This window comes from Patella vulgata, chromosome 3, assembly GCF_932274485.2.
Source record: "Patella vulgata chromosome 3, xgPatVulg1.2, whole genome shotgun sequence".
NCBI lineage: Eukaryota > Metazoa > Mollusca > Gastropoda > Patellidae > Patella > Patella vulgata.
The window spans coordinates 59189648-59213225 of NC_065881.2; the positions used below are offsets into that span (position 1 = coordinate 59189648).

The window sequence follows — 23578 nt, forward strand, 5'->3', positions numbered from 1 at the left end:
CTAATAACAGTTGAGTGTGAAAATCGGACCAAAACTGCCGGACAAAATGACCGCCCCCTCAAATGCAAATAGTGTAAAAACATAGTATATCAAAGTTGTGGACCCTCTAGAGGCCACAGTTTTGATCCAATTTTGATGAAACTTTAAATTTATGTTTATATCACAAAGATCTTGGTTCCTTTCCATAATAGCACATATCCGAATGTAACTTCCTGGATTATGGGCCCTGATTGTTCAATAAATCACATTTTTAGCTTGTGGACCCATAAAAGTCACAATTTGAATTTGTATTCAGTTTTAAAAAGCGTTTAAATATATCACCGTTACACATCAATGAAGGTTGAGTTCGAATTTCGTAAAAATCTGACCGAAACTGACGGACAAAATGGCCGCTCTTTGTACGCAAATACATGTAGTGTAAAAGTATGTAATACCAAGGTTGTTGACACTTTAAAGGTCACAATTATTATCTGATTTTGATGAAACTTAAATGTATGTTTATAATCCCAAAATCTTGGTTCCTTTCAATATTTGCGCATAGTGGAACGTAACTTCTTGGATTATGGCCCCTGATTCTATGAAAAATCATGGTTTTTTTAAAACTTGTTCTCTATCCATCTGTTGCAAAATGTGGGCATATCTTGCCTGGCAACCGCAGATATGTTCTAATCCATTCATTATCACTGCCATTAATGGTTTAGAGAGTTGATTATGGACTTGTCATTTTAATAAATACTTAATTAATAATTTATATTACATAATCAGATATAGCTCTTATATAATGCATCTTTAAACTAAATATAATTTGTGAATGACCATTGATTATAACTTTGGTATATATACATGAAGATATGATCTTATGTCATTGTACAATATTTTCTGTGTCTTTATACACATGCTAATAGTTTCTCTTTTGTAGCATTATGTAGTGCTGTGAGCTCTCAAGCTGTTGATAAATGTTATCCATGTCCATTAGCTAATGGAGAATATAGTACAAACACTGCCAGATTATTACGTGATTCCTACAGACCACTACTTATATTATTCCATGACATGCTTAGAGATTTAGGAATGATAGATTTAGGTAAGATCTTTTTATGGTTATGTTTAGCATTTACAAATCTTAATCTAAAGGAAGATTAAGTTGCATCATAATATTACTGATCAGCATTTTTGTGAAAATAAAAAAGCACTGTATATTCAGGGTTATTCGTTTCCTTTCTTGTTTAGAAATTTAATCAAATTTTTGTACCTTTGGTAAATTTTGCATGATAAAACAGGAGACAATTTATGTTTAAAGATTCTTGTTGAATAATTTTAAATATAATTGCAATGCCCTTATGTTATTCATTCTGTGGTCTAAGGGGAGACAACTCATAAAAGTTAACTCCCCTGATTTATTTTCTGAATTATTTTATCTTATTTTATTTTTTTTTAATTTCTGAGTTGATGCTTGTTATTTTACTTTTTTTTTTTAAACAGATAATAATAACATGTTACCTAAGTTAGAGTTGGACCATGGTTTACAATTGGCTGCTGGGATATCTTGTCGTCTGCTATCGACATGTCAGTCAACACATGTTTGGTGCACTAGTAAAACAGAACAGTTTCTAGCTTCTTGGGCAGTTAATCCATTACTGTTGATAGTTCAAGCAGATCTCAGGGTAGTTATTGATTTATTGATGTATAACAAATGCAAACAGTAGTTGCAGTGTTTTTTGCAAATACATGTAGGATCTTATACGTCAACACCTACCTCTTTATTTTCACTTCCAAAAATGTATTTACTTTTGCCCAATAAACATGAGAATTATTTTTATTTATCCATTTGAATGTTATTTTTTGTTATCCTTTTTAAAGGAGTTAAAAGTCTGTGATTTAGATCAAAATACATTTAAAGTGGTGAACAATTGGGTTAATGTGAAGTGTTATTCAAATAAAACTTTAAGTATATGTAAGTTTGTTTGCTAATTTCAGTTTCATTTTAAAATTTCAAGCAAGATAACTAATTTTAGTTTGATTTTTGACTTTGACAGTGGAACACAAAACTGGTTACATCTGAACATTGACTCAATCTGTGGAACCAAAATTTTAGACAATACCCAGCTCACAAAGCAATTCAAGTTGAATTATTCAGCACACCAAACTTAATTAAATATGTTAATTAGATATAATTTTTTATGTTTAGATTCTGGTTGACGAAACGAAACAAGCAGCTTTTCTCCTACAGACATTAAATTCTCAACTAGGAGCTCAACATGTTTTATGTAATCACATATCAGCTGAACAAATCAACTATTTTTATCTTTCTATAAATAAACTCAATTCACAATTACAGGTAAATTTACAATATAAAATCAAAATGGTCAGATTTATTATCCTTATTATATGTACTAGTGCATGAGATAATATGCATGCAAATCAAGCAATCCTACATTAAGGACAACAGGTCAACATTTTGTACAATTTCAACACATAACAACAATTTTTCAAACATTAATGACAGAAACATCTTGTCCACTAGAAACAGTTAGGATTTTAAGTTACTGTCTTTATCTACATTATTATGGAGAACTATGAAGCCATTTATCCCTTCTAGAAAGAGCATAAAGAAAGCACCTCTGATATGGATATCTTATATTCTTATACAACAGTTCGAAAATTTGTCTGGAATATTTTTAGTGGCATTGGTCACAGGCTGGATCAATTTATACATGTATCCTCCATTGTATGCTTATTATATTTACAAACTAAAATTTGATACTAATTTTAGCCATCAACATTTCTTTGGCATAAGCCTTTACCAACCTTGACAGGCTTGACTGTGTTTTAATGTTTTAAATTATGATTCCAAATTTTTTAATATTTTTATTTTCAGAGTTTGTCTGGTGCTTCCATGAAAACATTTTCAAAGAAATTAAAGTCTAGAGCATATTCTTTATTTGAAGAGACCATGCCACCTGCAAAATCTTGGAAGCGTAAAACCACGCCAGGTAATAAATTCTCTTTTAATGTTTTACCCTTTTCATAACAAGAAAAGACTAGGGGTTCTGATCTGTAAATTGCTTTTATAGAATGTTTTGTACCTTTGTGATTCTTTTGCTACATACAGCGGCATCTAGCAGTGCAAAAAATGACAAGCAGCCATTGACAAATATGCTTGTAGAATGTTGAAATGCTGTAAATGTTTTTATATGCCCACATTTTTATGTGTAATACATTTATGTCATCGCCCCTGTCCATTTATTCACATTTTGTTTGTGGACACTCTACAGGTCACAAGTTTTATCTGATTTTGACGAAACTTGAAATGAAGATTTATATCCCAAACATTTTGGTTCCTTTTAATATTGGCATGGTTTCCAATTGTAAATGGTGCAAGACGGAAGGTCCCGACAAGGAACAGTGTCTAGTCACTCGGATAGGACAAAAACCAAGACTCTGTGTACATATTGCCGTGCACGTAAAAGAACCAATGACAGTTGGAATTCAAAATAAGAGGAGGCCATAGTGCCGCTGCCTGTCCAAAATTTCCCTTAGCCCAGTTGGTGCAGAAAAGTTACCCCATTTCATTTTATTTCATTTTTTATCTTATAGTTCTCAGGAAGTAATACTGAAAATGACTTTTAAAAAAACAAGTAAAATATTTGTTATTCAATGCATTAAATTTGTATATATTTATTTAGATTTTCCTGTGGAAGCAAACCCATATGTAGAACAGGTATTAGAATCTGTATTAGAACCTGTAATAGAGGGAGTAAGTAAATTAAAACTACCTTCCCAAATATCAGTTATATCTCTAGCAACTAAAGCTATTTGTGAAGCTTGGACCACTGTTGTATTAAAAGAGAAGATCAAATTCAGGTATGTTTAACACTCGTCCGATAAAATTTTTTACTTCTAGAGGGTCCACAACCTTGGTATTACATACTTTTACATTATTTGTATACAAGGAGCAGCCATTTTGTCAGGCAGTTCCGGTCTGATTTAAAACAATTTGAACTCGATCGTCATTAGGGTGTGACCGTGATAAATTTAAACGTTTTTTAGAATCAGATAAAAATTATGACTTCTAGAGGGTCCACAAGCTAAAAGCGTGATTTTTCGTACAACCAGAGGCCATAATCCAGAAAGTTACAGTCTGATACAATGTTATCGCACTCATGGTTAATATTGACATATTTTATACGTATTAACCATAGAATAACATTTTAGTTTGATAGGTACAGTAATTTAAAAGATCACATTTTTCGGTTCTCCTGCAAAGTTGGAAAAAGTGACTTGACTTAGGTCATTTTAACAGGAAACTCTTCTTATGTTGTTTGTAGGCCAAACCATTACTCCAATCAGCACTCGGCTTAATAAGCACAGGAGTAATATAAAGCTAAAAAAAAACATTCCCCCCATTTTAATATACCTGGTTATGATTTTGTAAATTCCTGATAAAGATCAGAAAAAAATTGAACACAGCAGAAAGACTGTGGATTCATAGACTTGATTCAGTTTGGCCTAACGATTTAAATGAGTTAAATCCAGGGGTTTCAAAATCATACATAATATTGCGCAATTTTCTTTATTATTATAAGCTAACCCTTCATGTCCATGACGTCATCATTCCTATGCTGTCTTAACTTCCTATGATGTTATAACTGACTTCCAGTCATTTTGTATTTAGTTCTTCATCGCTGAAGAAGTTAGTATTTTTACTGACGAAACTTGGATAAAACAATGTTTTTTTGATATTGTATTCTATTAATTATTGTATATCAACTTATCTGAATATCATATTCATCATTTTGACTTAATCAAATCACATTTTCTTTTAAGCTCATTCTCTATCTCTTGCAAAATGGGGTCATATCTTACATGACAACATCTTGTTACTCTATTGTCACCCCTAACAATAACATTCCAATATTTTAAAAACAGATATGAATATTGGACGATAAACATTTTCTTAAACATATACCATTTAGAAACTGAAAATAGAAATCTAAATGTCAAATTCTAATAACTGTTTTTTTACTGCCTTCATTTATACTCTTAGATGAGTTGATTGTGACATTGTGTTTTTGACCATTTATTATTTTGTCAGGTGCTTATTGTTATAATTATTTTTTATTTTAAGTGTAACTGGTGCCCAACAACTGAATGCTGACTTTACTTATTTACGGACATGGCTGTCAGAATATATAAGTAACCCAGAAGTAAAACAAAGTATACTAGAATTACCTGTATTTAAATATTTAAATGGTATAATAATAATTCTCAAGAAACAACCTAGAAAAAGAGGTGTTAGCAGGTTTCGTGATCCATGTTCAGTTGATGATTTAAGTAAGTAAAATTTGAATTAATTATAATAGGGTATTATAATACTAGTACAGTAACAGACTGGTGTGTTTGATTATTGTAGGGTATATTATAATACTAGTACAGTAACAGAATATTGTATTTGATAATTGTAGGGTATTATAATACTAGTGCAGTAATAGAACGTTGTATTTGATAATTTATGTAAAGCTAATACATTAATAGAATTTGTAATTGATAATTGTAGGTTATAATGCATGTACGTAAATAGAATATTGTATTTCATAATTATAGGGTATTATAATGCTAGTACAGTAACAGAATATTGTACTTCATAATTCATATTATAATGCTAGTTCTGTAACAGAATATTGTATCTGATTATTGTAGGGTGTGATAATGCTAATACAGTACAAGATGTAGAAGGTTCATCATTAGCTGTTGCGGGTATGGACATGGAAAACACACAGGATGAATCTGATATCTATAATGTACCTAATATGGAGGATTGGATGGCATTGCGTGTTCATGGTGGATCAAGATCATGGAAGCTTCCATTCTGTTTTAGCGGAAAAGTTACTGAAGGATAATTGTTATTATTATAATGAACTAAATTGTGAAATCGTACCAATATCTTTCTTATTACCAGAATAAAGCCAAAAGTTATTTATACCAGTGAGCATGTTAATATTGTGATGGAATATTTAACCTAGTACTGTTTGCACTAGATTATCAAAGAAACCATGATGGCACTGAATCATATCTGGCCTACCGGCCATAAAACTGACTGTTACTCAACTTATTAAAACCACATTTTTGGCATAATATCTAATTTTTCATGGCATAATCCATTCTAAAATGTACTCAGATTGATTATTTAACATTTTACTAAGAAAACAAAATCAGAATATCAACGGTATCCCCTGGCTTGGGATTCAATCAAACTAAAATGAGACCCATGAAAAGACTGTAATTGGCTATTGAGGGAGTTAAGTTTACCCGGTTTGTTCCCGGAATGCCAGCAGACTGTTAATTCATTAATTAATCATTTATCTATACTCTGTCTGTTTAAAACTTGTCACTCGGGCATAGCGAGACACTGTGCAGTGTTGATGAGCTTGATCCTTATTAAACATACATTATACAAGAGCTAAATCTGCCTATTGCAGGTCTTTCTTTAGGCCTGAAATGTTATTTAAACTATTAATTACACATTTATTAACAAAACAAGACCATAATCAACTCTCGATGGCATCGAATACTCACGATTTTAACTAGATTAGAAAGATTCGCCATTTAAAAATTTAATTTAAAAATGGGAAAGCGAGGCTAAGTCGCGAATATACCAGTGCGCTAGTACCACTATGCACACATCTTGTCAAAACAATAAACAGTGATAATTTGGCTCAGAATGAAGTAATTTGGCTGAAATTTTCAATATTTTCTTCTTGTATCATCTATTTTTGAATTATTATAGCAAGAATGACCAACTCTTTATTAAACTCTTAACTAATGTATCTTTAATAAAGCTTTTAAACTTTATTAATAAGGATCAAGCTCATCAACACATTCTCAACACAGTTTATGCCATCTTTGGCTTCAAACATGAATTCAATTCACCATTTTAATAGAAATGGATGGACTTGTCAAAATTATCTTTCTTTCAAAATGGCAAATTCGCTTCATCTCCAATCATCGAGGCAGCCAAAATTTACTACACAAAGGCTACAAATATCGAATAAAGTCAAGCAGACCTAATGCCATCCATTGGAAGTGTTCAACAAAAACATGTCCATTGTCCAGCAACTCTAAACACCAATAATGATATTCTTACTACCATCAGATATGAACATAATATCAACCAGATATTGTATTTTATCCTATATATCTAACACATTTTTTGTGTGTAAATTATTTAATGTTATATTTGTTACAATCAATGCAGTTTTCTGCTTTAAGTTAGAAATGGACTGTAGTTTATAGCACTATTGTTCTCAGATTACCTCTGGATAAGTGGTAAAATATGACATCAAAGTTTGCGGGCATTCCGAGAACACCTCGTTTACCTTTATAGTTGGAAATAATGTAAATACATTGCTTTTTTAACATATTATTTAGATTGGGACAAAACAATATCTTAAAAGAAAAATATTGACAATTTTTTAAAATTTATTTTATATTACCTTGAGCATCAGTTTAAGAACATGCCAATGATACTGTGTAACTTGAGATAAAAAAATTATGGTAACTTAAATGAATTTGCACTCTTTATTAAAGTTAAATATGCATATTTAACACCAAATTTTGTATTAAAATTTTCACATTTCTCAGCACATTGTATAAGCCCCTTATATTTATTATCATAATAAAATATATTTAAGATAAGTGCCATAATATTTAAATATATAATTGATATTAATTTAGATTTGCATCTAATACTCATTTTTGAGAGCTTAGATTGTTATTAGTTATGTACTATAATTATATATTTCAGGGTTGTCATATATCATATAAGTGCACACCTAGCTCATTGCTATCATTGTCCATGAGCATAAAAGTAATTATTGGTAGTTGTTAATTAATTTATTATAGCAATGCACATTGTGTTATCATTACAATGAAAACCTATTTTGTGGCCAAAAATGGATACCATCGGTGAATCATTATTACAACTTACATGGATGTTTGTTATTTATCATAATCAAAAATTGTTATTCATTCTTTTATTATTTATGTTTTATGTACATGTATTGTTTACTTTTGTGTGTCTGTAGTTTTACAATTACTATATGTACACTTTTTGTGTGTTTATAATTATATTATTAAATGTGATTTGCAAATCTACTTCAGTGTGCTAGGATTGCATTGTTTTAGTCTAGAATTGACTGATCTGTCTTGTATATATCAAAGAAACTTATTTAATTATATTGAAATTTTTTATGCTTTCTACATTGTTTACTCGTTAATTGTACACTATTTTACTCATAGAATCATGTTTGTCTGTCTGTCGTCCACAATTCTTGTAAAGACTCTTATAGCCTACATTTAAAATTTATGTATGTTGTGACAAAGAAGTCTAGCGATTTCTGAAAATAAATTCCAGAGTTATTGCCCATGATCATTTTGTTGAATGCTGTGGTGAATGCTCTAATGACAAAAATTATCACCACTTCTGCTGGAAATTCACATGCATTGTTACGATTATTGCTCTTGATTATATCATAGAATCTTGTCAATGGACTAGCAATATCATACACTGTAAAGAATTTTCTTTTTGCTTACTTAAAGATTCACAAAGGACTGCTTGGACAACTTAGCTGCAGTGGGCAAATGTTTTCTTACCTGGCAACCTATCTTATTTTACAATAAGATGTTTATATCTCCACAAGTCAATTTCTGTCCATCTCTTTTGAGTTTCAGTATCCCAAATTTATATATTTGCATGTTTGTTTTATATGTTAGACAGTATATCACCATAATAGTGAATAGTATAACTATAGATATGAAATAATACAAACATATCTAACTAAATATCTATCTGAATATTCTACTATGTTCGATATTATGTTCAAGAATCTCAACTCTTTGATTTTGGGAAAATAAATTATTGAATTGGGTTGATCTAATAACAGATGGGGCAAGGTCTATATGATTAAACGTTTGTTAAAAAAGATAAAGCACAAGTTGGTTTATTTACTAATTTTAATTGATTTCTTGGTTTATACAAAACACAGTCAGTTATATCTCATTTTGCCGTCTTCATTAGCCTAGTCGAAGCAGAACAAAACTCCATTTCATTTCAATCTCATTTTGCCTTTATCTGTGGATGTAAAATTTTGAAGAACGACAGATTCTCATCCTATAAAATCAACCTAATTAAATGAACAATTTTATTTTTGACTTGACTCAAATAGGGTGTGCCCTTTTCAGTAGCAGAAATAGATCCAACTTGACATAACACTGAACTGTATATTACATGTGCCATGAAATTAATGCAACCTCAATTAATATATAATTCAAACAATTTTATGTTATCTTGTAGCAGTATATGTAACTATTAAATTGGTGTGAATTCGAGTAAAGAATACAAAATTTTGTATGTATTTAGCTATATATCTGTATACTATAAACTATTATAATTACTTATATCTAGACAGAGCATGATCACTTGTTGGCTGTGACTAAGTAATCTGTGTGTAGATATGATAAAGAAAAATGTACATTATGACTAGCTAGTCTTGCCTTGTATTAAGCTACCGGTTTTCATTTATGTCCTGTAATACAAGGCTTTTATATTACTTATTTAGATAGGTACTGTTCAACACACATAATCAAAGCAAGATTATGCAAGATGAGTTGTTCATGAATTAAGGTAAGTAGATGTAGATCCTCCAGTAGGGAACAAAGTCTAGCCAAGTGATGAAGCAAACTATTTAAGTTGTTAAAATAACTAGGTAATTAGTGTCATAGGAAAGGAAAGTGCCTTGATATTGTAATTTTTGATATTACACAAATGTTATGTTCTGTATGGCATATTTACAGAAGAGGAATGTAACCTGAACCTGTGTTTCTTTCAATTTTTTTTTCAAATGCATTTATTACATGACATTTTATTCATAAATCAATGAATTCCAGTAAATTTATTAATGTAGGTATATTCACAGTAAGCATTGTTAAAATACTTTTAGTGCCAATAGTATTTAACCATTACACATTAATGAAATGTGACTGTGTTATTTTCTTTGTATGCATACTAATTGTTTATTTATGGACCATCTGCGAAGCTGGCCAAGTCTTTTCAGAAATGGTCCAATTATTAAAAGGGAAAGTAAAATCCAGTGATGTTTCCAGATGTAGGCCAAAATAAAATCTTATTGATAATTCCAATTCAACAATAGGTTTTCTCATTGATTTATTTTATTACAAGGTACACTTTTTAAACAATTTAATTTCTATTTTGGAGAAATAGATGAAAGGTTTATAAATGAATTAAATTTAAATTCTGATTACATGTTACTTATATAAATATGTATCTAACTTCTACTATCAAAACCTCATATTTTTTTTCTCTCCCATTTTATTTTTTACTTTAGGAGTGAATCTCCTGCCCTTCTTTACCTATTTATTTATGAAATGTCTGTGATACTAATTAAAATTTATTTATTTATTGTTTTGTGTTTGTTTTCCCCATTATTTGTATCTTAAAAATCAGCAAATAAAAATATTAAATTAATCTGAATGTATTGAAGTTTTCTTCTGAGATGTGCATAGAAACATTCTCTAGTGCTTTAGAATATACTGATCATAGGGAGATTTAATCTACAAATTGGCAATGCACCTAAAAGATCCCTTAGAATTTTGGAATTCTTGCTACTAGAACATACTTTTCTTTTTGATGTTGAGGACTGTTTCTAATTTCGAAACCTGTGGAAATGATACATTGCAAGACAAAGGCAGATATGCCAACAGCAACTGTAATGAAAAGGTTAACAAAATTTTAATACCGGTAATACTACCCACATCACTAAACATAAAGTGAAAACCTTTGTAATTCAAAAGGCAAAGTTATCAAGAAAGTTATCAGAACTACAATGCTGTTTAATTTACATGTGGTATATTGATTACTTTATTTTACAAATCTAATCCAGTAGACGTTATCGCAAAAACAGAGTAAACTGAAAGCGAGTAATCTCGACTCAAACCTATAGTCTATAGCCTACTTACTACACTCGTCACTAGGCTTCCTATATTATTGTTTGTGGACGGTTTACTACTCAGTGATAAGCCTGCGCCGCAAAAAGAGGTCTCGCCTTTTATTATTAGTATAATGACTTCCTCATGTGCGGCAGGTTAGTTTGCTTCTAAAAACACTGTTTTCCGTTCCAAAAAATACAAAAGTAATTTTCTACCAGATGACCATGGTTCTTTTCACCGAGACTAGATAATTTCTCTCGGTGTAAGGATATAGCTATGGATAAGTTCATACAAGGTCAATAAATCCGCGGTCACTTCGGGTCACACTGTTGAGAAAATAAACCGATGGGTTTGTTTAGTAGCAAATCGAGGGTGAATCAACTGAGTTTGTACTGAAAAATTTTTGAGTGATATGTATGAACTGTCTTAACACATTCGGTTTATAATTAGCGATACACAGGTACAGTGGCAAGTGTTGTACTTCACAGACTGTTTACCTCCGAACTACCTCCGCACGAAATCCCCGATTTGGTTACTTGTTAAAAGAAAAAGAAATAGTACCTGTGCGCATGCCAGTAAAAAAAAACTAAGAGTTCGCGCATAAAAATGCCCGAACGTACCAGGCGCCAGGTCATCAAGGCATAACAATTTGAAAAATACATGACTTTGCAAGTGCATTTGGAACGAAAATAACGAATATTTATTGAGCTATATAAATTTTGATGTTATGTTATGTAGATCTTATGGTTACCTTTGCTGTTAAAAGTGTTTAAAAGATTCTACAGTAGTAAGAGTAATAACTCAGGTATCATAATTAATTGAAATTATATAGGCTTCTTCATCACTAGTTCAAGTAATGAATGTACATTTTAAGTGGATAAGACGATGAAATTGACTGCTAGTGCAAGATCATTTACTTTAGAATGTTGGCATATAAAAAGCGACTAGTGGGTGGAAAAGCGATTAGTAGCTGGTCAGTTAATGCACCATACCGTTAACATACACATATAAGACGGAAATCAAAATAACTGTTTTTCAGAATTTCATGTAATTTTTATTTCTAGAAATTGGATGGATGAATAGATAGGACCTCATTGTCTTCAATTATTAATAAGGTACATCTACTTTAAATATCTACTTGATTATGGGAGCTCTGCCCTCAAGTCGAACATCTGTAATTCAATATTTGTTTAAATGGAAAACTTTAGTTTAAAACTTGACATACATAGGAAGATACACAATAACAAGGCAAGGGTTTGGTGAGCTAAACCTCTTCGACTTAGGACAAATTAAAGCAATGAATTGAATTTAACTAATGTGTTCTTTCCATAACCGATGAGGAAAGCGTTTAATTGGAGGATAATATACAAGAAGACAATGCGATATACCGACATGAAACATTTCTCTCCTGTTAAACAACAATAAGATCATGTTACATGTAGTTATATATAAAGACAGGTGACATTAAATATCAATATGAAAAGTTAACCTGGGAGATATCAAGGTCATGAGATTATTGGATTACCATGCTTAAGAAACACAAAACATCTGACCATCTCCTAAGAGTACCATATCTTTTATGAGAAAATTAAAAAAAATGATTATTGGTTTTAATGATTACTGCTATTTTTAACATAATAATGATCATGATAAGGCAATATGCAATAAATGGAATATTATCAATGACGTTCTACATATAATACATAAATATTTCATGTATATTAGTACGATATGCTCTTTTAATGTATTGTATGTTTCAGAGCTCCCATATACAAATCATTTTACTTCAGAATTGAAAATTTTGAAATAAATTTATCTTTCCCGAACTAGCTGATCTTCATACACACACATTAAAATTTACGAAATGCATCTGTACTGATATGAATATTTCACAGTAACATACAATATCAAAGATTCTTATCATGGCGATGTTTTGCATGATTTTTCTGCAGGTTCCTGTGATCTGTCAGATGCGGCATGTTTACGGCTTGAGCTTTCGCCAGTTTCTGACATGTCTTTTTCTCCACCATCTTTCTGGAAAATGAAGACTAAGTACACAGCTAAAATAAACGAAACAAAGCAAATTTATTATTTTTAGTAGAACATACAATATGTAATTTCTGTTCAATCCTTTAAATCTGCAGACAGGAATAAATGAAACAAATACTACAAAGAGGCCCAATCAGCTTTCCACAATAAATTCTGGTAATTGTCTTGGTGTTTCAATTCCTCACATGCCAGCAAATCACTAATGGAATAACTTGATGAAATGTTGTTTATTTTCTATATTTAAATAAGTTTAATATTAACTATCTATTTATAAGAGAGAGAAACGTCCACCTGACACTAACTAGGTCATTTCGGGACTAACATAGTGCATATGGGTTGAGAATGCTTGCCTGAATATTGTATTCACTGATAGTGTGCCTAGGCTCAATACTGCAAAATGTAGTCCATATTAACATATTGAATTTTTCATGTTTACAATCCGATTATTTCAATCTGATCTCATTGATAACCACTTCTGATCTAGAAGCTTGTCTATAATTTGGCTCTGTTATATTGTGCGAAAAAGACATCTAGGTGTTATACTATCACAATGGCAAAACAGAGCTACAGACATATTGAATAACACTTGATTAGTTGTAATGACCGCTTTCCTACAAAAATGATATATTTTACAGAATGCACACAAATCTAGAAATGAAAAGCTAATTACAAAGCACATAAGACTACAAAGGTAACGCCACATCAATTGATGTAAAAAGTTTAATTCTTAGACTTTTTTAAAAACCAAAAGTACTTGGTGGTGCTGTTCAAAAGTTTGAAATTTTATACAAAACATCTTTGACCTTGAAGAACAGAAATTGAAATTGGTGTGGTCTAAGCAAGATAATCATGTTACTTACTTGTAGCTTCCCATTCAGCTTTAGATAAAGTTCCCTGTAATATATGCAACATATATTTTTTTATTAAAATTAAAATCAACAATATTCAAAAAGACAGGTTGCCAGGCAACAAAACATATGGCCACAGCAGCTAAATAATCCAAGCAGTTTGTAAAGGTCATCACATATTTATTCTTTTGAGGAGCATTCACCAAATACTAAATACTGATCCAGATTCACAAACAATATAACTTTGTTTACATTGATTACATGTACAAAATAATTTGACAATATCTTCAATAATATGAGAATTTATCTAGTTTGGAAATTGCATTTTCATGAGTAACCCTCTTTATAGTATAGTTACTGCATACTTACAATTTTTAATGGTTTCCTATTACCATGATGATGATGACTACTGTTATCTTGTGATTCTAAAGAAGATAGAAACTCTTTGGCATGTATATAATCATCTTCTGCTGTACCTACTAGATCAGTACCTTCTTCATTGGGATAGGGCTAAAACACAATATAAACAACTGGGTAGAGAGAGAGAGGGGGGGGGGGGCTAGGTTATTTTAGGACTAACACATGGTTCAATTTTATTTCATCAGGAAAACCCACTAGGTTGGACAGGCAACCCTACTTCCTGGCACTTGACTCAATGACAGACCTTATCATCTAATGCGCACATCTCAGACCAATCAGGCACCCCGACCCCCGAGGTCAAGACATGTTTTATTGAGGAAAATTAGGTCATTTAGTGCACCTTGAAACATAATATGATATTTCAAATGACCAGGAAAATTACAGTAACCCCACAACTTCTAAAACTAAGTAATTAAAGGACTCTTAGAGGTAACAGTTTGATGTTAGTCTATGTTACAATAATCTCCACCTATTACAAGGTGGCATATTACTCATTATGGCTGTATTTTGACATTTGAAATAGAATATGATTTCCAATCATAAATCATTTAAGGTATGTTGTTTTCAATAACAAAAATATATTTTGGATTTCGTCTCTAAATGATAACTATGTAAATAGTAGACCGAACAGCAGGGGAATGTATCTTTATAATCGTATTGACAGTTTGATATAACACGACTTGTTTTAAAATACAGAAAAAATAGTGTCTTTTGATACTTATTTCAAATAAATGTTAAACAATGATTTATGCAAACCTCTAAAGCACTCATTCGGCCAATTAAATTTCTGGCATCACCTCTTTCAATTTTCTCTGTGTAAAATTCATCAAATGGAACCTTCTTTATTAATTTCATCCCATACTTTTCTGCTAATCTGTTTAAAAATATTAAATAAAAACATCTTAGAAAATATAGACAGGAACTTGTCAGGCACCCTATACCTACCATGTTAAATTCAAACTCAATGTCAACAATTCCCACTGATTAAATTTTAAAAGATCTGTTATGTACTAAGATTTAAAAGTATAATTCTGAATAGAAAACCATATACAGTAATCAACAGATATTTTCAATAACACGAGTACTTACTTTTCTAATAAAGGAAAATAAACTAAGAATTCTGGACAGTCTACAACACCCTCCAAATGAAAATCATATTTGGCACCGAATAAAGGGAAGGTACTCTTATCTGTGTTCGGGAATGTTATTTTATAGACATCATTACCAAAACTATTATCAGCACTATTTCGTAATCTTTTGCTGAAAGAGAGAGATAAATAATTTATTAATCAATTCATATAAATTTCAATTATAAAAGTAGAAATTGAACATAGAACACAGTCAGGCTTCCTAAGTAATATGCTTGCCACCAGAAAATCTTAAATCATGAAAAGGTTTTAAAAAATGCAAATCGTCGGTGAAGTGTCAAAAGGGAGTATCTTGGGAAATTAGCCAAACACACATTTTTTTGCATTTTTAAACTCTTCCAAATAATACGCACATTTCTGTCTAAGCTGTGTATCTCTCTGCCAGAACTGTTCTGGGTATCATGTGTTCAAATGCTGTATCTTGATTTGTGGAAATTTTGAAATGTAAAAGGTTCTATTTCTTAATCTTTAGAAATTCTTAGATACACCCTTTTGACACTTCACCGACGAAATGCAAAGATAACTCCACTAAATATGTTTAAAAATGAAGGTCAGAAAAAATTGAAACCGATAGGGTTCTTCCATATACCCCAATCCTACCCAGATTTAAATTTCTTTATTGAGAACGTGTTCACAAGGTTGCATAAATTTGAAAATAAATGGAGGGGAAATAACTGTCATCAAAAAATGTTCCTCATTTATTAATGTGATTCAGTATTTTGCAATTTAACAAATGGTACATAAACAAAAATTTCAAATAAGGTAAATATATGTCACAATGTCCATTAGACGAAACTAGATAGTGTAATAAAAATTAACAAAGAATTTCTTTCTTATTTTATTTATTCTGAGCTTACTAATCACTTATTGGTTAAGTCAAAAATTTCATATTTCCAGACCGTCAATAAAATTGGGATTTAGTTAATAAAAAGATTTTAGATCACACAAGGGGACCTAATTAACTTCAAGGGAATGCATCTTTAAAAAAATATATATATCAAAAACCTACACTAGTTCATTACAATTTGGTGTTGTTCCAATAAAATATCCACCTGGTTTTAAACATTCACAAGCATTACGTAACATCATTTCAGCTTGAGGTTGACTTTCAAATGAATAATGGAAGGAAAACTGACAACAAGTGAGATCAAACAGCATTGATGGATCTTTGAAACGTTCTTTTAAAATCTCCTGAAAAATGGTACAGTAAAAAAGTAACAATAAATTATAATAAAATAGGGTTTAGAGTCCTACTGTATGCTTCGACTGGACTAATGAAGACAGGTATACACCATACTGTCTGAACTGAAGGAAATTTACCCTGGACAGCGGCGCTAAAGCCTACTCTTATATCAAATTCAAACTGCCAAGGGAACTATTACGCGCAGAGCAATGTGTACACGGATCTCAGTTTTTCGTCCCATCTCAACGACTATACGTTGTCCCTTGCCAGGTCATCTGTCCTGCACCAATGAAAGGGGGGACCACACTAGAAAATCCCGATGAACTTTCTCGGCCAATGTAGGGATCAAACACATGACCAAACACGGGACGACCAGGTTAGCAAAATAACAATACAATAACAACATAAACGGTATAGTATTGCATAATAGACACTAAGGCAGTGGTACCTTTTCGTTCCATTTACTATTTTGTTCATGGACAGAAGCTTATACAATAAAATGCATAACAACTGGTTGTCAAAGGCATAGACACAAACTATATTTGATCAAGTAACTTTAATTGAGTTGAATTTAAGGCGTATTATTCTGACTTCATCCAAATTTCTATTTTTCTGGGATTTTGAAATATACTATAGTCTAGTTCAATCACATTGGGTAAATAATACTACGTAGAAGGGTAGTGTGCATTTATTACGGTACTATTATCACATATCTTTGAATGAAATCAACTGATATTACCTTTGTACAATCTGCTGCTATGAATTCTGCTTCAAATATTTTTGGAGAATGTCTATCATATCTGGACTTCTCAGCCATTTCATTATACCTACCCTCTGATTGTTCTACAGATGTAGCCGCAATATCTAATAAAAATTCAGTATCATTGACAATTATTTGAGAGGGCCTGAATATAAAAATAAATGAAAGCTCAATCTTGTGTATCAATAAGCAAAAAAGATGCATTTTCTTTCGACTGGCCTAAAAGGTAAGGAGGTATGCAAATGAATTGGATTTATGAGTAGGAGAAAGGAGTAAGGCCACACCAATTTTGTTTTCCGTTTTTCAGGAACACCTGTAAAAAATGTCCTTATTTCTTTGGGGAAAGATTTATCTAAAAACCTAAGGTACTTGGTTGTGCTGTTCAAAAGCTTTCATTTCCAAATTTTAAAGTTTAAATGTATTTATCTAGATTCCAACAAATTTAAAAACATATTGATGTGGCGTAACTCTAGTATCTATAAGACAAGATATTTTAGTAACAATATTTAACAAACCTGCACAAACTAATTTATTTATGCCACCTTTTCTCCATTTCAATAAATCTCCACCTTTACCTGAACATAGATCTAATACTGTCAGGTGTTTATGTCTATCATTACCTCGTAACTTATCTAATGTATCACCTGTAATAAAAACAACTTCAAATAAATTGATATATAAACAACTTCATCATTACTTGATAGATAATGATGAAGTTGTTTTAAATATCATCTTATTAACACGATAAAGTAAACCTAGTAAAATGATCACAAATGGTACCTTGTCCTTTTCTGGGGTATACATGTATATCCATGCCCTAATGATGAAAGTTTTCAACCTTTTTACTAGTCTATTCATTTCTAAATGATAGATATGTAATTGCTCTCATTATCAGCTATCAGTGCATGCCTTGGCCAGATGTCTATAAGTGGTTAATCGAGTTTATGAGATGAATTGTTCATGATACAAAAATTGTGAATAATCAGGCTTTTGTCTCTTTCATTATCATGTATTTTAAAGGGTTTTACGTTGGAATTTGAAATGCTAGAGGCGCTCTAAACAGCGTTCTCGGAATGAACAAATTTCAAAGTTATCTAGAGACCGGGGGGGACAGACACCCCCACCCCCCATCCATCTCTTGGTACTCTGGCCTTCGCACCGCTCCGGCGCCTCTGCATAATATACACGTATAAAAAAAATTTTTTTCATAATCTATTAAAATGACCAACTTAAATAACATGATAATATATTAAACAACTTCATCATTATCTATACTATAATGGCCACCGTAAATAACATGATGTATGTGACCCGTGTTGGCAAAATGAGTCATAATGAGGAAATTTTGAAAAATTAGTTATTGTTATTTTCACATTCTCCATTTCAATATCTTCAAAATGAAGTATGTTTGGTTCAAATCAGGCAAAAGTTGACTGAGCTGTGTCCGTCCGAAGATGTCCAGGTCAGGAAAGTAAGTTTTGAGAAAAAGCAAGTTAAATAATAATTTAGATAACGTTTCAGGCTTAAAGAAAGACCTGCAATAGGCAGATTTAGCTCTTGCATAATGTATGTTTAACTTTGTCCTTTGCTAAGAAATAGTTGAATTGTATGCAAATATACAATCAGGCAGATATCACAAAATAAACTCCAACTTTATCTATTGCCAAGAAGAGATGGCTGAGTTATCATTAGCCACTTTGTAAGGTTTTCACACTTCAATATGCATTGATAAATGGCTATTTCGCGCCCATTTTTTTAGCATGTACGAGAATCTGTTAAACCATATCAGTAGTACGGAGAGTGAAATCCCCTATAGGATGCGGGCGCTGGTGAAACATGTCATCACAGTTCTAGTTTTTGATTTGTTTCAGAGCTGTTTCTAAATGCAAACTAAATATATGTATGTTTACAATAGCACTATTTTTGGGTTACCAGTATTTTAATATTCCTCACTGTTCATTACATCATTGATATTCATAGTATTGCATTGCTACCAAAATGTTCCTCCCAGAACACTTACTGTCAGCAGCAGATGGAATGGTAACCTTTGGGATAAAGTGTACATTTTTTTGTAAGATATTCCTTTTAAAATAGATCTTTAGATTTAGGCACAAATGATTTGTTTCTGGTGTTGTAGTAGAAAAGAAGAAAAACAAAAGAATCTTAGGAGTATAGTCCCTTGAATAATGGAATACTGTTATGTACAATTTCAAGACATTTCAAGGAATTTATCAAGCAATTATGTAGTTATCTGAGAAACATAATACAATGAAATATAAACGATTTTAAAGTTTTAAAAAAAGATTGCCTTTGTTCTAAATATACATGTCAATTCTGTGTACAGGGTTCTACAAAACCGGATAGCAAATTAAGGCCGGTTAAAAACTGTTTACCAAAATTAGATAAATTTGCCATGACCAGTCAGAAACCATCCACAAATTACATGGTACGGTAATGGCTAGTATGTAAGTGAATTTCTTTTAAAGAGGCATTATGTAAGAGCTACATTTGCCTATCTTTCTTTAGGCCTCAAATGTTATTTAAATTATAAATTAGACATTTAATCACATGAGCAGTACATAATCAACTCTCTAGAACGTTGGATGGTCACAATTATTAATGGAGTGAAACACGACCATCATTTAATAATTATATTTAAAAATGGATAATCAAAACTTTGTCTATGGAAATCGAGACAGGGCTTTTCTTATGAAAACTTCCAACATTTATAACTTCGCTCAGAATAATGTAATTTGATTGAAGTGGCAATATATTTCTTATTCATTATCTATTTTTAAACTATTATATTTAAACTGTCAGCTCTTTATCTAAATCTTACATAATGCATTTTTAATTTGATAGCAGACACATTATGCCATGTTATTGATTTAATAACTGTCTAAATAATATTTTATAATAGTAGTTTTATTTTTGTTGAGGGCTTTATTAGGAAATATGCTACATAGAAAATTAGTTGATCTCCATGCCAGTTTTAGCGCATGCTTAAAATTTGCAATAGTTCTCAAGGCAAATTTAAGCCACTGAATAACTATGCAAACCGTCATAACCAATGGATATTGTGGAGCAAGTTATTTTTGAGTATGTCCTGCAGCCTCCTTTCAAATTCCAACAGCTTCATAACGATACCAAGTCTTATGTAAGAGGATTGAACAGTCGTCCTACTGTGAGCGTAGAAAAATAACTAATTTCGCTAAGAATTTTAAGAAAAAAGACAGATTTATGAATACGGTACTATTACAAAATGTCCAAATAAAGGTGTCTTAAAATGTTTTATTGCTAATTTGAACTTTTTGGTCGATAGATAGTTATAGACTCATTTTTGTGAAAATCTCAATTTCGATCAAAATCAATATTATTAGACATTGCACATTCCAACTCATTTTGCGAGCACAGGTCACATAATTATATACATTTTAATGCGGGCACTAAAAGCACAATACATATTGTGAAAAGTATGACCTACCTATCAAGACACTCTTTACCCAATTATTGAAGTTACGTAAATGATATATTCTACTGAATGTCCGAGATTCTTTACCAGCTTCTTGTAATTCATTATAATGTTTGGCTACAGTTCCTGTTAAATCTTTCTCTACACTTCCAGACTATCAAAATAATTATATATAAAATATGTAGGTACAATAAATCCTAATCAAAATATTTATTGTTTTCATTTTATCATGTATTTATAAATATCATAGAATTTCCAATAAAAAAAATGGAGTTTAATGTCCTACTACTACTAGGCTATTGAAGACAGGCATATGCCATGCAGTGTGCTCAGGGGGATATTTTGCACGGACAGCAGCACTATGGCCTACTCTTAGTCTTATTTTGAATTTCAACTGTTAAGGGTTCTTTTACATGCCTGCCAATGCGTACACGGGTCCTTGTTTTTTTTGTCCCATCCAAATGATTATACGTTGTCTTTGCCAGTCCATCTGGAATTTCTAATAAAGAGATTGGGATTTGTATATCTGTTACAAAATTAAATAAAAATTGTTCAATTCACACTATAATTTACAAAAGTATCATACACTGTAACTACACACCTGCACTGAAACAGTGGAATCTGTTTGCTCTGTGTTATCTATATTATCGGTTTTTCCATTATTCTCAAGCACCGTAGCACCACCATTGTCATTGTTTACTGGAAGTATAATATGGACAATATATCAATAATTTATTCATATCAGGTAGTTATGTCCAATGAAAAATCGACTTGGGAGTTTTTCTGGTATATTAGCTCATATTAAACCTCAGATCTCAGTCAGTCAAACAGAATATTCTGTAAATGTATAAACTAGAGATGGCATATATGAGAAAATCTCTTTGTGGAAAATGGCCGTAGTACCAGCTTTTCATGAAATAGTAACCATAACTTGCCTTGAAAAGAGACAGTACACTGAAGTCATGCTAAATTGGACCAAACAGATATGTAATGATAGCAGACACACTATATTGATTAACAGTATCATGAGGTAACTTGTAAATTACTGCAATCGGTTTTATTAACCTTAATGAAGGTGATCGGGTGCCGAAAGTGACCTGCTTGGTATGCCTATTGTATATTACAATCTAAGCTACTATGAAAAGTTTTACACTACAGTCAAAATTAACCTTCCCATCTATACTGCAGTAATTATTAACACCCTAGTGCTAGCGTTCACAAGAAATTGTGGACAGTCGAGTAGGCATGTACAAATGGATGGACAGGGGCAATATACGACCACTTTACAATGCCATAATGTACATATCAAGGTGTATAAAATCAAGGTGTATAAAATTTCTGAGGGGGGTGGATGGCTGAATGGTTAGCACGTGCGCGCTGTGTCATAAGACCTGTCATTGAGTCAACTGCCGTGGTTTCGAATTCCCGGTTATACGTGGCAAGGAGTGGGGTTGGCTGTCCAACCTCGTGGGTTTCCTCCCACTGCTAAAGACCCCTCACGCAAGCAAATCATTGAAATAAAATTAAACCATGTTAGTCCCGAAATGATCTAGTCTGTGTCGAGTGGGCTTTAAACCCCATTTCTCTCTGTCTACAAAATTTCTATTTTAAAAAAAGAGGGAATAGTGGGCTGCTCTGTGATTTTTTAAAAAATGCTATAATTTTAGGCAGTGGATATTTAACCGTATACAGCACTTTACTTTATTTACTATTTTGCCGTTCACTTCCGTTTAACATGTGCAGTTCTCTGATACGATACGTCTGACATTAACCCATAACCCAAACCCAAACATAACCCAACACTTCTATTTGTTTTTTGTCTAACATTACTTCTTTTTCCGTTTCTTATAAAGGAACGAAATAGCCATACTTGAATTTCTATGGTAGAAACTGGAGAATTATTTTTAAAAGAAAATAAGATAATAAATGTAAATTGTAGAAAAGCATTTAGAATATTATTCTATTTTGGTCGAGGGCGCATTTTTGCGGATTTAGCTTTTTAATTAAGTACTAAGACTGTCAGTGGTTTATGTTTTTCCCGTAAAATTTGTGCTTCTGCGCCGAACTTGAAAGACCAGTTACCAAAATGGCGGAATATATCTGTACTTTCCGCCATTTTGAATCAGAAACGATGTACGGTAAAATAGCGGAAGAAGATACTTTGCCGTATACGGTTAAATATCCACTTCGATAATTTTATGAAACGCATATAAATCTTTGATCTATGCAAATCTTGCCACATTGCCAATCGTCTTTCCTCAATTTTTTTAAGTAAAAGTGTAAATAATGATAATGTTCTTCGAGAGATAGTAATCAAATGATGGTTTACGAAATGGGGTCGCAACCAACAAAAGGTTGGGAAGCACTGAATAGAACATCCCAAAAAATCCACCATTTAATAAAAATAGGCAAAGTTCATTGAAAATACTTCTTATCTTCCTGACATTGTTTTTACCAAAACTGTATTGTCTGTATGAAAAGATAGTCTTCTATTTACTGCCTTTAACTTTTGACATATTAATGTACTATTTATTAGGTTTATTTGGATAAATTAGGTATTTTACCAGTATCCATGCTTTGTAAGGTTTGTTTATACAGGAAGTAATAATCTATATAGGCTAATGGCTGTCGTTATTTTCTATTTCCGGGAGGCGCTGAGACGAAATTATATACATGTATATATATATTCGTGTT

The 23578-nt window shown here is 31.6% G+C and overlaps 2 protein-coding genes across 2 annotated transcripts in view; one reads left to right on the top strand and one right to left on the bottom strand.

Moving 5' to 3' along the window:
* The window catches only part of LOC126816536 (uncharacterized), a 56252-nt gene extending 45709 nt beyond the window's left edge, over window positions 1-10543 (top strand). The window contains exons 5-11 of the mRNA XM_050543173.2: window positions 920-1084; window positions 1483-1664; window positions 2189-2338; window positions 2879-2993; window positions 3687-3864; window positions 5129-5334; window positions 5701-10543. Coding sequence (XP_050399130.1) covers window positions 920-1084; window positions 1483-1664; window positions 2189-2338; window positions 2879-2993; window positions 3687-3864; window positions 5129-5334; window positions 5701-5900 — 1196 coding nt within the window. The 3' untranslated portion in view covers window positions 5901-10543. The remainder of the gene's footprint in view (window positions 1-919; window positions 1085-1482; window positions 1665-2188; window positions 2339-2878; window positions 2994-3686; window positions 3865-5128; window positions 5335-5700) is intronic.
* Window positions 10544-12035: 1492 nt separating this feature from the next.
* LOC126816561 (mRNA cap guanine-N7 methyltransferase) lies at window positions 12036-23575 on the bottom strand. The gene is made up of 11 exons (XM_050543226.2): window positions 23449-23575; window positions 21486-21583; window positions 20897-21038; window positions 17928-18056; window positions 17392-17516; window positions 16479-16660; window positions 15411-15581; window positions 15078-15195; window positions 14271-14411; window positions 13914-13947; window positions 12036-13064 (listed from the first exon to the last, which is right to left on the bottom strand). The coding sequence occupies exons 1-11, from the start codon at window positions 23456-23458 to the stop codon at window positions 12925-12927; spliced, it is 1290 nt and encodes a 429-aa protein (XP_050399183.2). The 5' UTR covers window positions 23459-23575; the 3' UTR covers window positions 12036-12924.
* Between the last annotated feature and the right edge of the window lie 3 nt (window positions 23576-23578).

Excerpts from the sequence above, each read along its gene's own strand:
- LOC126816561 (XM_050543226.2), bottom strand. Across the intron at positions 17,517-17,927 it reads AAATAAATTAGTTTGTGCAG|ATATTGCGGCTACATCTGTA; the intron begins GTTTGTTAAATA and ends AATTTTTATTAG. Across the intron at positions 14,412-15,077 it reads GCCGAATGAGTGCTTTAGAG|CCCTATCCCAATGAAGAAGG; the intron begins GTTTGCATAAAT and ends ATTGTGTTTTAG.